This window comes from Neohortaea acidophila, assembly GCF_010093505.1.
Source record: "Neohortaea acidophila strain CBS 113389 unplaced genomic scaffold BDY17scaffold_11, whole genome shotgun sequence".
Classification (NCBI taxonomy): domain Eukaryota; kingdom Fungi; phylum Ascomycota; class Dothideomycetes; order Mycosphaerellales; family Teratosphaeriaceae; genus Neohortaea; species Neohortaea acidophila.
The window spans coordinates 257,230-269,718 of NW_022985520.1; the positions used below are offsets into that span (position 1 = coordinate 257,230).

The 12,489-nt window shown below is 58.5% G+C and overlaps 5 protein-coding genes across 5 annotated transcripts; 3 read left to right on the top strand and 2 right to left on the bottom strand.

The window, feature by feature from the left end:
• Nucleotides 1–146: 146 nt before the first annotated feature.
• Nucleotides 147–2,955, top strand: BDY17DRAFT_303881 (uncharacterized protein). The gene has a single exon (XM_033734651.1). It carries the CDS (start codon nucleotides 553–555, stop codon nucleotides 2,830–2,832), a length of 2,280 nt encoding a protein of 759 aa, XP_033586015.1. The 5' UTR covers nucleotides 147–552; the 3' UTR covers nucleotides 2,833–2,955.
• On the bottom strand, nucleotides 2,956–4,346 carry BDY17DRAFT_348998 (uncharacterized protein). Its single transcript, XM_033738156.1, has 3 exons — nucleotides 3,764–4,346; nucleotides 3,450–3,688; nucleotides 2,956–3,385 (listed from the first exon to the last, which is right to left on the bottom strand). Exons 1-3 carry the CDS (start codon nucleotides 4,280–4,282, stop codon nucleotides 3,079–3,081), a joined length of 1,065 nt encoding a protein of 354 aa, XP_033586016.1. The 5' UTR covers nucleotides 4,283–4,346; the 3' UTR covers nucleotides 2,956–3,078.
• A 137-nt stretch (nucleotides 4,347–4,483) lies between these two features.
• BDY17DRAFT_303883 (acyl transferase/acyl hydrolase/lysophospholipase) lies at nucleotides 4,484–7,169 on the bottom strand. The gene has a single exon (XM_033734652.1). The coding sequence runs from the start codon at nucleotides 7,116–7,118 to the stop codon at nucleotides 4,563–4,565; it is 2,556 nt and encodes an 851-aa protein (XP_033586017.1). The 5' UTR covers nucleotides 7,119–7,169; the 3' UTR covers nucleotides 4,484–4,562.
• Nucleotides 7,170–9,641, top strand: BDY17DRAFT_303884 (Cullin repeat-like-containing domain protein). Its single transcript, XM_033734653.1, has one exon. The coding sequence runs from the start codon at nucleotides 7,548–7,550 to the stop codon at nucleotides 9,450–9,452; it is 1,905 nt and encodes a 634-aa protein (XP_033586018.1). The 5' UTR covers nucleotides 7,170–7,547; the 3' UTR covers nucleotides 9,453–9,641.
• An 829-nt stretch (nucleotides 9,642–10,470) lies between these two features.
• On the top strand, nucleotides 10,471–12,167 carry BDY17DRAFT_256667 (cell division control protein 3/GTP binding protein; the record flags this gene model as incomplete). The annotated part of the gene is made up of 3 exons (XM_033731617.1): nucleotides 10,471–10,942; nucleotides 11,003–11,469; nucleotides 11,526–12,167. 3 exons carry the CDS (start codon nucleotides 10,471–10,473, stop codon nucleotides 12,165–12,167), a joined length of 1,581 nt encoding a protein of 526 aa, XP_033586019.1.
• Between the last annotated feature and the right edge of the window lie 322 nt (nucleotides 12,168–12,489).

The following is a 12,489-nucleotide window of genomic DNA, read 5'->3' on the forward strand; positions in this document are numbered from 1 at the left end:
GAGGTTGCCGGGATTGCATGTGAAAAGAAGCGCAAGAAGTGATTAGATAAGAAAGAGCGACAGTGCACTGCACCGAAAGCGGCAGGCACGAGCTCAGACCGCGCCGCGCTGGGCGTGGCGGCGGCTGTGAATGACTCTTCCCCACCTCTGGGCGCCGACTGTCTGGTGACGCCTTCACGCTTGGGCAACGGAGATTACACACCACACACGTCTTATCACGCACGCTTACTCGGCTTGACTCCCTCCACTACTGTGGCTCTCAACGCAGTACCTGCAAACCCCATCCCGTCACCTTCCCGCCCGCCCCGCAGCCAACCATCATCGAGGCCACTCGGGTGTCTGCAGTCTGAACCCACCCATCACCTTGCCCGCCCCGACCTTGCTTGCCCGTCTTGCCCCTCCTCGTCCGCAAGTGCGTGGCTACTCGAGTTGGGAATACTGCGCGGAACGTGCATTAGGAAAGCAGAAACACAGGAAAGCAGAAACACCGTGTCCATCACGTTGGCCAGCATACGGACTTGCTCGGAGCTGTACGAGGCTCCGAGCTGAGGAATGGCCAAGCACCACGGCTGCCCCGAATGTCAAGCAGCATGGCATGAGCAGCCGGAAGGCTTCGTGGAGCAAAGAGCAGCCTCGCCCACCCAGCATGCCCATCAGCCCGCGGCAGGCTCCATCTTCAATCCCTTCTACACCGGCCGACCACGCACGCCAGTCAGTGGAAACAAGTCGGTCTCCATAGACCGTCAGGACCTCATTCGGCGGATCAAGAGAGGAGAGTCTCGCCCTACCTCCCCCGAACTCGAGCGATCATTCTCTCCCAAGCCCTCGCTGCACAACGTCCCACCATCCCCGCTCGACGAAACGAGCACCAAGCCAACCGAACCCGCTCCCAAGACGACCCCAGTCGAGATAGACAACCAGAGCATCGGACAGCAAATTGAGCGACCGCGGTCTGCCCTACATCGTGGCGACTTTCGGGAAAAAGCAGACACCTCCTCCGCCTTTGAAAGATTCGGCGAGAATGGACGTGCCGATACGACCCCCGCCCTCGCCACTTCCCCCGTAGCTCCATGGCACTCCGACTTCCCCACGGCGGCATTGCGTCGCAGCCAGCCCGCTTCATATGTCCCTGCTGCGCATCCCTCCTCCCAGGCCAGGTCTAGAGCGATCTCGAGTGCGTCTTTTGCTTCTAGCTTCGCATATAAGCCCCCAACGAGCCCATTGGTGCAGTCTTCGAGGCCCGACACCCCCGAGCCGGCTTCGAGGCGGAAATCGCGCAGTCCAGACAAGTCGAGACGGCATACATTCTCGCCGCACGCCCTTTTACGAGGCAGCTCCGCGCTAGACTACCCAACCTCGACGCGTCAACCGCCAGCTCTCCGATCTGAACGGACTTACCCCTACCAAGCCCACCAGCCAAGGCGGTCAATCAACTCCTTTGGAAGCCTGCCACAAACGCCCATCTCCCGCGCGCGCCGCCCGTCGTTGTCGGACTCGCCCCTGCACCACGCTGCCATGGTCGGCTCTTACGAAGAATCGATCCTGCGAGGTCGCATGTCTACCACCCCTTCAAAACCCTTGAACTTCGTTGCCCAAATTGGCGTCTCTGGACGAGGGGAGGGCAAGGCCAACTTACTCTGCCCACCGCACGCGACTGTCCCATTTCCAGCGGTCTTCTACAGCTACGGCTCGGGCACGAGAATTGTCAACTCCACCGATCAGCCAAGCCCATACGTAGGCCTGATAGATCTGGAGAACAGCCTGCCACCTGCGCAGACCTCGCCTGAAAAGGTGCGTCGTCGGGCGAAAGGGACTCTCAGCAATGAAGGGAGCAGGTCCAGCTCGCACAATCGAGCGGACGACAATACAGCGTCTGAAGTTCAGGCAAGACGACGCAAACGGCAGAAGCAGAAGCGCCGCTCCGGCTCTCCTCGAGCACCACCCGGCGGCAGCTATCGCATTCCGCAGCAAGGACAGATTCAAATCGTCATCAAGAATCCCAACAAGACCGCGGTCAAGCTCTTCCTCGTCCCCTACGACCTCTCCGACATGGAGCCCGGGCAAAAGACATTCATCCGGCAGCGCAGTTACTCTGCCGGCCCCATCATCGACATGCCGCTCTCGTCCCGGACGAACCTCGGCACTGACCGACCGGAAGCCTCGATACCCGCCGATGATGATCCGAACGATCGGCCGATGCTGAGATACCTGATCCACTTACACATCTGCTGTCCATCCAAAGGCCGGTACTTTCTGCACAAATCCATTCGCGTGGTCTTCGCCAACCGCGTCCCTGACGGAAAGGAGAAACTAAGGAACGAGATCCAGCTGCCCGAGCCGAAGTACAGCACCTACAGACCAGGGCGAGAGTCGAATGTCGGTTTGGCGCCGAACACCACACCTGGTAGCGCAGCGCGGAGACGCAGTGCCATTGATGAATCGTCCATTGAGGCTCCCCGGCATCCGCAATTCCTCGCGCAGTCCCTTCCCCTGGCGGAGTACAACATCCAGCCGCAAATACCGTCGCAGCCTCTCTCTTTCCATCGCACCATTCTCCCGACGCTGGAATCACGCCCCGCGAGCAGGCAGTTTGCAGACGACATGGACGTAGACTCCGAGCAGACTCGAGAAGGGCCAGCGAATGGTCCAATTGGCTCTCCGCCAGTGTGGGAGCTGCCTGCTCCTCTGAATGCCTTCCGGAAACTCGATGAGCCGTTTAATTTCGACCGGGATCGCAGTCGAGAGCGGAAAGTGGATGGGCAGAGTCAATCGTTGCTTTCGCGGAAGCTGAGAGACTTGGCCTTCCAGGCTCATGGGAATGGAGGCAGTTGATGCTATGCGATCTCGTGGACGAAACGGAGAGATTGCAGAGACGTGTTGTGGATCTACCTTGACAACAAGAATAATCATCTCTTCTTAGATACTGTCTTAGGTACCTTGAATTGGAATAGAACAATCTCTTCTTGGATATCGTTTGCCCTAGATTTTATTTCGTCGAGAATGCATATTGAGTGATGGACCTCGTTACGCTCAAAACGCTAACACACAAAACAAGCATCCCAATGAATGCACCCGCCCCTAATCCGGCCGTAACCGCTCGACAACCCTTAAAACACTAATGCTAAACGTCACACACCACGCAATCAAGCTGACGACCAGCACGCCCGCCAGGGACCGCTGCTTAAGGCAGATGGCAGTGTTATTGGGACAGGTAGCCTGGATGTGCGCGGTGTGGTTGGAGTTGGTGATGTGCTCGTCGTAGCAGGCCCAGCGGTGGTCGTACAGGGCGTCGAAGGCGAGGCTGAGGTTGGAGGAGGCGAAGCAGATGAAGTACAGGTCGCAGAGGAGGAGGAGGACTTTGGCGGCGACGGAGCGGAGGCCGAGACTGAGGTGCTGTTAGGGTTTGGGGTTGGAATGGGGAATTGATTGGGAGAGGGGGGGATGCGTACGGTTTGCTGAGATACTCGTCCCAGGTGACGTAGATGATGTAGGGCACGGCGATGGAGCCGACGCAGATGGCCATGAAGGTGGAGGCGCGCGTGGCACATTGGTTGTAGGGGTCGGAGTCGTTGTTCACCTTGTCGACGTTGATGTAGATTGCCGCGGCCAGGCCTAGCGCCGCGGCCGTGAAGGCGAGCACGGTGATGCGGAAGATGAGCGGGACGTATGCATTCTTGAGCAAGAGTCGCTGGAGGGGGGAGACGTTAGCCGATGTGGTCCCATGTTCTACAGCACACAATGATTGCATGCAGACGACACTCACCCAGAACAACCTCACAGATTTCTCCTGCCTCTCCGGACTAATCAGCCATTTACCCTTGTACATCAATCCCTTCGCCGTGACGCCATGCGCAACAGGAGCAGGCGACTCCTTCTCATTCTCATCCTGCCACCCAGGCAATAGATCCGGCATATTCTCCTCCATCCACGCCGCATCCACCACTCTCCCCTGCGCCTCGTACGGGTTCGGGCCCGACTTCATAAACCCCTTCCACCGCTCTTGATGCTCGGCAATCGGGCCGCTGAGAAGCGGCGGCTCGCTGCTGCGCAAGTGGTCCCATTTGCGCCCCGGCTTGTAATGCGTCGTCGGCGGCTTGTAGTGCCGGGTGTTGGGTCTGGAAGGGGTGAGCGTGGTCAGCAATGGGTCGCTTTGCGCTGCGTTGTCGGCGTCGTGGTTGGCGTGCACCCAGGGAGGGATTGCGGCGGCGCGGTGAGGATCGGGCTCGCTTTCTGCCGCGCGCGTCGACGAGATGAGCGCCTCGCGTTGTGCCGCTTCGGGCATGCTTGCGAGATGGCGGGCTGCTCTGCCGGGCGGCCAAGTAACAATGCGGGAATGAGGGATGTTGTCGGCGGAATTATCTTGAGTCGTGACAAAACCGGATTGCGGCGGCAGCGATCGGCGCCACGCTAGCGGATCTATATTGTGGGGTGCATATCGATCTTCATGTGAAATATGAGTACAATACTTGGAATGTACATAGATGTCGTTCGCGAGATGCTATTCATTCGATTATAATGGGTATCAATGGTCAATCTCAGCCTCAAAATCGGTATCATGGCCTTCAATGGCCACTGAAATGGTCCCACTGGCCGACTCCATCGGTGTGCACCATCCTCGCCATTCGCTGGAACTCTTTCTCCTCCGTCTCCCCTTGCAACCTCCTCGCCTTCTTCCGCTCCCACACCGCTCGAACGGTGCGTTTAGTCTGCTCCTGCCCTTCCTCGAAATTGGCCTTGGCAAGCCTGACGACGCTGTCAATCTCCTCAGGCTTGTAGACGAAGTTCCACGTCGACATGAAGTCCGACTTCATGGGATCCACGCCGGACACTTTGTCGTTGGCCAGGAACGGGAAATAGATGAGAGCAATGCCTGCGTCTGGGGATGTCAAGTGCGACTCATCGTCCTCCCCCCTCACCGGGCGTCCCGCTACTTCATCCATGTATTCGTGCTTTTCGTGCACCTGGCCCACCCAGACGTTGCAGTAGCCCAGATCTTCATCATTCTCCGTCACTTGCACGGACTCCTCCATCTCATCGTTCTGCTCCGCGGTTTGCGAGGCCTCGTGGTTATTGGAGTGATTCGCGTCTTGCTTGTCCTCGAGCTGCTGAGCATTCTCTTCCCTGCTGTTGGTCTGAGGCGGCCATCCCGCACCCATTGGCCAGCCTTGAATGCCTCGTTGCCTCGCATAGCCATCCACCACTTTGACCCAGTTGTCCGTCTTGACATCAGCCGAGGCGTCAAATGCAATAATGACATCCACATCCCGTCCAGGCCGCAGCAGGGGGTAGATGGGCAGGTTGTTGGACATGCCGGCGTCCATCAACTGTAGATGCTGTTCGCTGTGGATGCTCTCCGGAGTGGTGTCTGGAAGTTTGTCACGCAACCCCAGACAAAAGTTGGGGATCAGGGCTGGATCGACAGGATGAACCTTGACCAGATCATCATCCTTCCCGGCAAGCAGACCGTCCAACTTATCCAGTCCGGCGGTCTTTAAGAGGGGCCGAATTTCCTTGTAGTAGTGCGAAAGGGTCGCACAGAAGGCGCTGCCCCAAATGCCCAGCATCAGAGGTACACGGAGCTCGGGTAGAGCGAGTCCATTGTCTCGCCACACCGTTTCTCCTCCGTTCCAGCCCCTCCCAACCGACCACGTTGGAATGCCGCAACCGAGCTCCTCGCAGAAGAATTCATACGGGGTCCACTCGAACCATTGGAACCAGTCGTAATGCTTGGTAGTATACCATGCCGATTGCGACGGAGCGATGTGGCCTTTCATTTCCTCGGGGATCTCGTGACGGACGGCCGTGTAGATGGGCATTGGCACTGCACCACTTTGTACGCTGTATCGCTGATTGGAGACTTTGAGGTCGTTGGCGCTCACGTTGAGCTCGCCCTTGGGCACGAGCAGACGGGCTGCAAGCAGTAGGCCGTAGATGTCGACCACGCCGAAATCCGCGTCCGGCACGCCACGTAGCTTCTCCACGAAGCCGCTGAGCAGGAATTTGTTGGTGGGTGCTTGGCTGAAGAGCTTCAATGCGTTGGGCGGATAGGCGATGTGGACGCCGATTCGGTGTTTGAGATGCTCGATGACCCGAGCGTGGTCGTGTTGGCCGATGGAAGAGTTGTAAAGAGTCTGTAACCAGCAGCTGCCACTGACGCCGGCGGTATAAGTAACACAATCGAGAAGACCTGCCTCCTGCGCGCACAAAGAAGACGACGCGCCAGCAACAAGGGCTCGCAGTCCACCGCCCGATCCACACATGGCAATCACCGGTACATCCTCAGGCTGGACTTCGGATTCGGGGACGTTCAAGTACTTGGCCAGGGCTTTCGCTGTAAACTGCAGGCGTTTCTGCCGGAAGTCCTGCTCCTGCGAGCATAGGTCTCGAGAAATCCTGACGCTTGCGTCCCAGACGATTTCGGGGTTGATCTCGGCATCATGAGCATCCTCCCAGATCTCCCAACCCAGGGAGTATGGGGCGCCGGACAGCTCATCCTGCACCTTGTGCACGTATTCGGGGAGCATGCGGATCCAGGATGGAAGAATCGTATCGGTAATCTTGGAGCGGATGGAGGCGAAATCGAAGCCGGTGAAGCTGTCGCTCACCGCAGCGACACGCTTAGTAGCCTCCTGCCAGGCAGAAGTAGGCGCCTCGGGCAGGTCGTCTTTTCCCTCGAACGGAGAGTGGCCGTGGGATTGTAGCGGAGGGTCCTGCGTGTTCTTGGCGCTCTCGGGCGCCTGGATGTCCTTCTTGTCCGCGGAGGCCTGTGAGCGGTTCTTGGAAGTCGAGGAGTCGGAAGAGATGACGGTCGATTTGGAGCGCCATGACTTGGACTGCTCAAGGGAGCCGCCATGTGCTAGCAAAGGCCGTCGAGAATAATATGCGGCGCCGAGTCCGGTGGAGAGGGAAGAGCCGAGGAGCAAACCCAGAGCGATATCCCTCTGTCTTTTGGTGTAGAATTGCCATCGGATCGTGCGTTGCATGGTGAAGGGTGAGGAAGGGGGAAATTCCTCTCCCTCACGTAATCGCGCACGCAGAAACGAAATGAAAAAAAGAGAAGGAATGTGTGAAGGAGAAAAGATCGAGGCGGGCCAAGGAGAGAGTGAAGTGTTGAACATGGAAAGATAGAATCTTGGTCCTAGCGTGTCGGATGAAGTTACCCGCCACAAGGGTACTTCAGCCACACACGCCGCGCGACGTCATGTGGACGGCTTGGAATCGGCGTGGAGCGGCAGCGGAGTAAGCACCGAGCATTGGATGATGGCACATAAACTGGGCAGGAGCTGTGCTGGTAGAATGCATCATTCGGGACAGCAAAGAGGCTTCCCACCACATGCAGGGGAAAGACTGGTAGATTTGCATGTGAAAGGCATGGCCGTTGGAGTGTGGCACACCTTCCCGTTGCGGCCCGACGAGCGCTGTCAGTCAAGCCACCGCTAAGCTTCGCCCGTCTCGACCTCACCACATCCACACACGACACCTCTGTTACCCTTCTCACACCACCTGCGCGGGCCCTCCAATCTCAATAGACCCGGCCCACTTGGGCAATGGCCACGACCATGCCAGCCCCACGCCGCGCTGCCTTCGCCGAGGAGGCAGCCGAGGTGGAGGTGCTGCACGCCAATCTCGACAAGCTCAAGTCGCTCTCCCGGAAGATCCAGGGCTCCATGTCGCGCCTCGAAGTCAGTGGGCGCACGGTGCAAGAGGCCATTGGCCCGGTGTATGGGAACACACAGAAGCTGCAGACCATGAACGCCAACGTCGACCGGCTGCTGGAGGCCATCGAGAGGGCGCGAGAGCCCTTCGACATGACAAAGTCCGAGGAGCGCATCCTCAGGAGTCGCCCGGAGCGCGTCGGCCTGGCCGAATACATCTCCAGTATGGACCGCACAAATCAGGCGCTGCGGGAGCTCAAGAACTCCAACATGCGCTCCAACCAGCAAGCAATCTCCGAGCTGACCGGCTTACTGCAACTCGGCACCCAGAGTTTGGAGGAGGCCTTCAGGGAGACATGCCGGCGGGATTGCCAGCCCATCGAACCGCTGGGTTTCATTATGAAGGGCGCTCAATTTCCCCGTTTGCCTTCGAACAAGACCACCCAGCTTCGCACCATCAACGCCCAGGTGTACAGCTACGCTTCGCAAGCATCGCCCAATGAGCTGTCTCCCACCGCCAAGGTCTACACGCACGAGCGGGGACAGTACATGACTCTGTCCCTGCAAAACCTCGCAGCCGCTTCGCTCTCCACTGCGCGCAAGATGGGAAGCGCAGACGCCATCTACAAGAAGGGCAGCAACGGGGTTGGCACATATGCTCATGGCATCCTCGGCATGTATTTGGCCGAGTACGACAACGTCTGTCAGATCTTCCATCGCAATGAATGGCGGCCCGTGTTTGCTGCGACATGTCAAGCGTCTCTGGCCGTCTTCTCGTCCACCTTACGAGACCTTGACAACCACGTCAAGTCGAACATCGTGACCGACTGCTATCTGGCGTATGAAATCGTCGACGTGGTCTCAAACACTTCTTTCGAACTCGAGAATCGGACGGGAGAGCTGAAGCAGGCCATGATTGAGGCCCTTCGGCCGGTGCGAGAAACGGCAAAGACCTCGCTCTCCACCCTCCTCAATGAGGTACGGTCTCGAATCCAGCAAATGCAAACTCTTCCTCAGGATGGCAACACCGTGCCGATCACGGCAGAAGTGATGCAGCGGTTGCAAATCATGTCCACCTACCTCTCGCCCATCAGCAGCATCATGCGCAGCCTGGGTGCTGGTGGCTGGTCGGCTCCATCCTCAGGCACTTCGGCTGCATCGATCCCCACATTGAAATCTTTTGACGTTGGAGCGGACGGGAAACTGTTGTTTTCTGCCTACTGCACCGACACCATGGATACACTACTATCCAATCTGGAATCGAGGAGCAAAGTGCTGTTGAAAGGCAAGAGCGTGCAAGGAGTCTTCCTCGCCAACAACGTGGCGGTGGTCGATCGGATGATCAAGTCGTCCGAGCTCAGCTCTCTCCTCTACGACTACCAGCCCAAGATCGACGGGTGGAAGAAGAAGGCGTCACAACTCTACACGGATGCGTGGAAGGAGACATCCATCCACCTGCTCGATGTGCAATACACCAGCAAGCAGCCGCGCCCGCCTTCAACAGGGCAGGGAGTGGACTCGGCAGCGGTCGTGAAGTCGATGTCCGGCAAAGACAAGGACGGCATCAAGGAAAAGTTCCGCAACTTCAATCTCAGCTTCGACGAGCTGGTGACGAAGCACAAGAGCTTCAAGATGGAGGCGGAGGTGCGACGGCAGTTTGGCAAGGACGTGCAGACCTTCATCGAGCCCCTGTACACGCGCTTCTGGGAGAGGTATCATGAGGTGGACAAGGGCAAGGGCAAGTACGTCAAGTATGACAAGACTCAGCTGAGCAGTCTTCTGGCTTCGCTGTCGTGAACAAGGCAGCCATGCAGCGCTTGTAGTCTTTTGGCGAGGAGTTGGGAGGGCATAGCGTATTGGGAAAGTTATGATAGCAGCTGTCTCTGTGTTAACACGGCGTATGAAAGGCGCAAGAAGCGTCAGCTTTACGCGCGGACGCACGTGAGGGGGTGGATCGAAGCTTTCCGTAATGTTTGGTTCTCGCCCGCCGATTCGTCCAATCGTCAGGCTCGCATAGGACTGGCGCATCCCTCGACCACAGTCCCGAGCTGGTGCGGTGCAAGCCGTACGGCGGCAGACGGCAGACGTCTGCAGCTGGTCTGTACGATGATGGAAGCTAGCTGTACAGATGTCATACTAAACTGTCCAGCATTCTCCGTGCCAGGATCGCCTTCACCACAGCTGCAGGCCTTCGTCACTGGCGGCCGTTGAAATTGAACCCTGTTGGCCTGTCGGGAACTCTGCCGTCCCGACGCACGGACCACCCGCCGACCCCCCCGAAGCACTTGCAGGCGCGAGAAAGGGGAAACGGTGCAATTTGTGACATTTCCGTCCTGCACTGCATCACCTCCAGCAACAACACCTCTATCCCGCCCACTCCCTCCCACACGCCCAACCGACACTGCATCCATTTCATCCACCCTCGTGCCATCCCCAGTCAGCACTCGTTTCCCGACCGCGCCCCTCCTCGCGACGACCAGGGGGTTGCAACAAAAGTTTTAATTGTATGACCGTCCCCTCGTCTCACCACACCATCCACACCGCGCGTGGCTGTCGCGATACTGCGCCTGCCACTGCTGTTGCCACGCCTTGCTGACTCTGTCGCCCTTGCCACAGACCATTGGAGAAGGAGCGCCACGTTTCGCGGCTCCAACCCACCTCGCCGACTGCACTCGCCATGGGTAAGCCACCTCACCTCACCTCACCTCTCTCCCTCCCTCCCTTCCTCCCTGCATCATCACCCCATCCATCACCGCCCGCGTGTCACGCCTACACTTGCCCTTCTGGGGTCCAAGAAGCACGTGTCAAGGCGAAGATGCTGTCTCGCTCGCAATCAGCCTCATCGCGGTGCTGCACCATCGACAAGGCCGTCGATGGCCCCCTCTGCCCCCGTCCACCCACCTCCCCTCCACCGCCACGAAGACCGAGCACGTCTGTCACACACGTCACCATTCTGCCAACTAACGCGCAATCCCTAGCATCCACCAACGGAGCTGCCCCTACTCCTCCCCCCAACCGAGCCTCGCCCGTCCCCAATTCCGCCAGCATCCCCAATGGCAAGCCCGCCTCGCCCTTGGTCACGGCCAGCAACACCATTCCCAATGGCGGCTCACCGACCCCCCAGACGGTGACCTCGAAAGACCCCAAGGCGGCCGCGCAGGCAGCCAGTGACATGAGGAATATTGTGCGTCGAAAACTCACTGGCTACGTCGGCTTCGCCAACCTGCCCAACCAATGGCATCGCAAGAGCGTCCGCAAGGGCTTCAATTTCAACGTTATGGTCGTTGGTGAGTTTGCTGCGGACGACACCACATGCACAATGTTCCAATACTAACGCGGCCCGACAGGTGAATCCGGCCTCGGCAAATCGACCCTCGTCAACACCCTGTTCAACACCTCTCTGTACCCACCCAGGGAGCGCAAGCAGCCGTCGCTTGACTTTGCGCCCAAGACCGTCAGCATACAGGCCATCAGCGCGGATATTGAGGAGAACGGGGTGCGCCTGCGTCTGACCGTGGTCGACACGCCGGGCTTTGGCGACTTTGTGAACAACGATGACTCGTGGCGACCCATCATCGAGAACATCGAGCAGCGATTCGACGCCTACCTGGACGCCGAGAACAAGATCAACCGGATGAACATTGTGGACAACCGAGTGCACGCGTGTGTCTACTTCATCCAGCCCACCGGCCACTCTCTCAAGCCCCTGGATGTGGAGGTGATGCGCCGCCTTCACACCAAAGTCAACCTCATTCCAGTCATTGCCAAGGCCGACACCCTGACCGACGAGGAGATTGCACTATTCAAGCAGCGTGTAAGCCTTTCCCCAGACAATCTACCCATGGAGCAGTACTGACACGGCAGGAACAGATCCTCGCAGATATCCACCACCACAACATCCACATCTTCGAGGGCCCGCGCTACGAGTTGGACGACGAGGAGACGATTGCCGAGAACAACGAAATCATGTCCAAGGTTCCCTTTGCCGTGGTGGGCGCCAACACGGAGGTGCAAACGCCCGAAGGCCGCAAGGTGCGCGGACGCCGCTACCCGTGGGGCACGATCGAGGTGGACAACGAGGAGCACTGCGACTTTGTCAAGCTGCGACAAATGCTCATCCGAACGCACATGGAGGAGCTGAAGGAGCACACCAACAACTTCCTGTACGAGAACTACCGATCCGACAAGCTGACGCAGATGGGCGTCGCGCAGGACCCGAGCGTGTTCAAGGAAGTCAACCCGTCGGTGAAGCAGGAGGAGGAGCGCAGCCTGCACGAGCAGAAGCTGGCGAAGATGGAGCAGGAGATGAAGATGGTCTTCCAGCAAAAGGTGGAGGAGAAGGAGAACAAGCTGAAGCAGAGCGAGGAGGAGCTGTACGCGCGACACGCGGAGATGAAGAAGCAGCTCGACTCGCAGCGGGCGGAGCTGGAGGAGAAGAAGGTGCGCATCGAAAGCGGGCGACCGGTGGAAGAGAAGGGGAAGAAGAAGGGCGGGTTTTCGCTTAGGGGTTAGACGATCACGCACGCACGCCGTGCATGTGGACGTTTGACTCCCCCCGTCCGGGGCCTGGCGGAGCGAAGATTGGCGGCGGCGGCGGCGGCGGCGGTGGCGGCCTCCACGGTGAATCGTGAGGGCGGTGTGCGCGGGGATCCCTTAATGTCACTAATTAATATCCTCATTGCTACTACCGAGCGTGCGCTGGACGGGGCGGGAGCATTGTGTCAGGGAAAGTAGAAGATATGAGGTGGTGCGATGGATGGGGATGGGAGAGGGGAGTGTGCTACGAAAGCGTGCGATCCTTTCTTGTATTGTGTTTTCTATATATGAAGATGAG

Coding starts and splice junctions, on each gene's coding strand:
- BDY17DRAFT_303881 (XM_033734651.1), top strand. CDS start 553: ATGGCCAAGCACCACGGCTGCCCCGAATGTCAAGCAGCATGGCATGAG.
- BDY17DRAFT_303884 (XM_033734653.1), top strand. CDS start 7,548: ATGGCCACGACCATGCCAGCCCCACGCCGCGCTGCCTTCGCCGAGGAG.
- BDY17DRAFT_348998 (XM_033738156.1), bottom strand. CDS start 4,282: ATGCCCGAAGCGGCACAACGCGAGGCGCTCATCTCGTCGACGCGCGCG. Junction 3,689..3,763: donor AATCTGTGAGGTTGTTCTGG/GTGAGTGTCGTC, acceptor TCCCCCCTCCAG/CGACTCTTGCTCAAGAATGC. Junction 3,386..3,449: donor GACGAGTATCTCAGCAAACC/GTACGCATCCCC, acceptor ACAGCACCTCAG/TCTCGGCCTCCGCTCCGTCG.
- BDY17DRAFT_303883 (XM_033734652.1), bottom strand. CDS start 7,118: ATGTTCAACACTTCACTCTCTCCTTGGCCCGCCTCGATCTTTTCTCCT.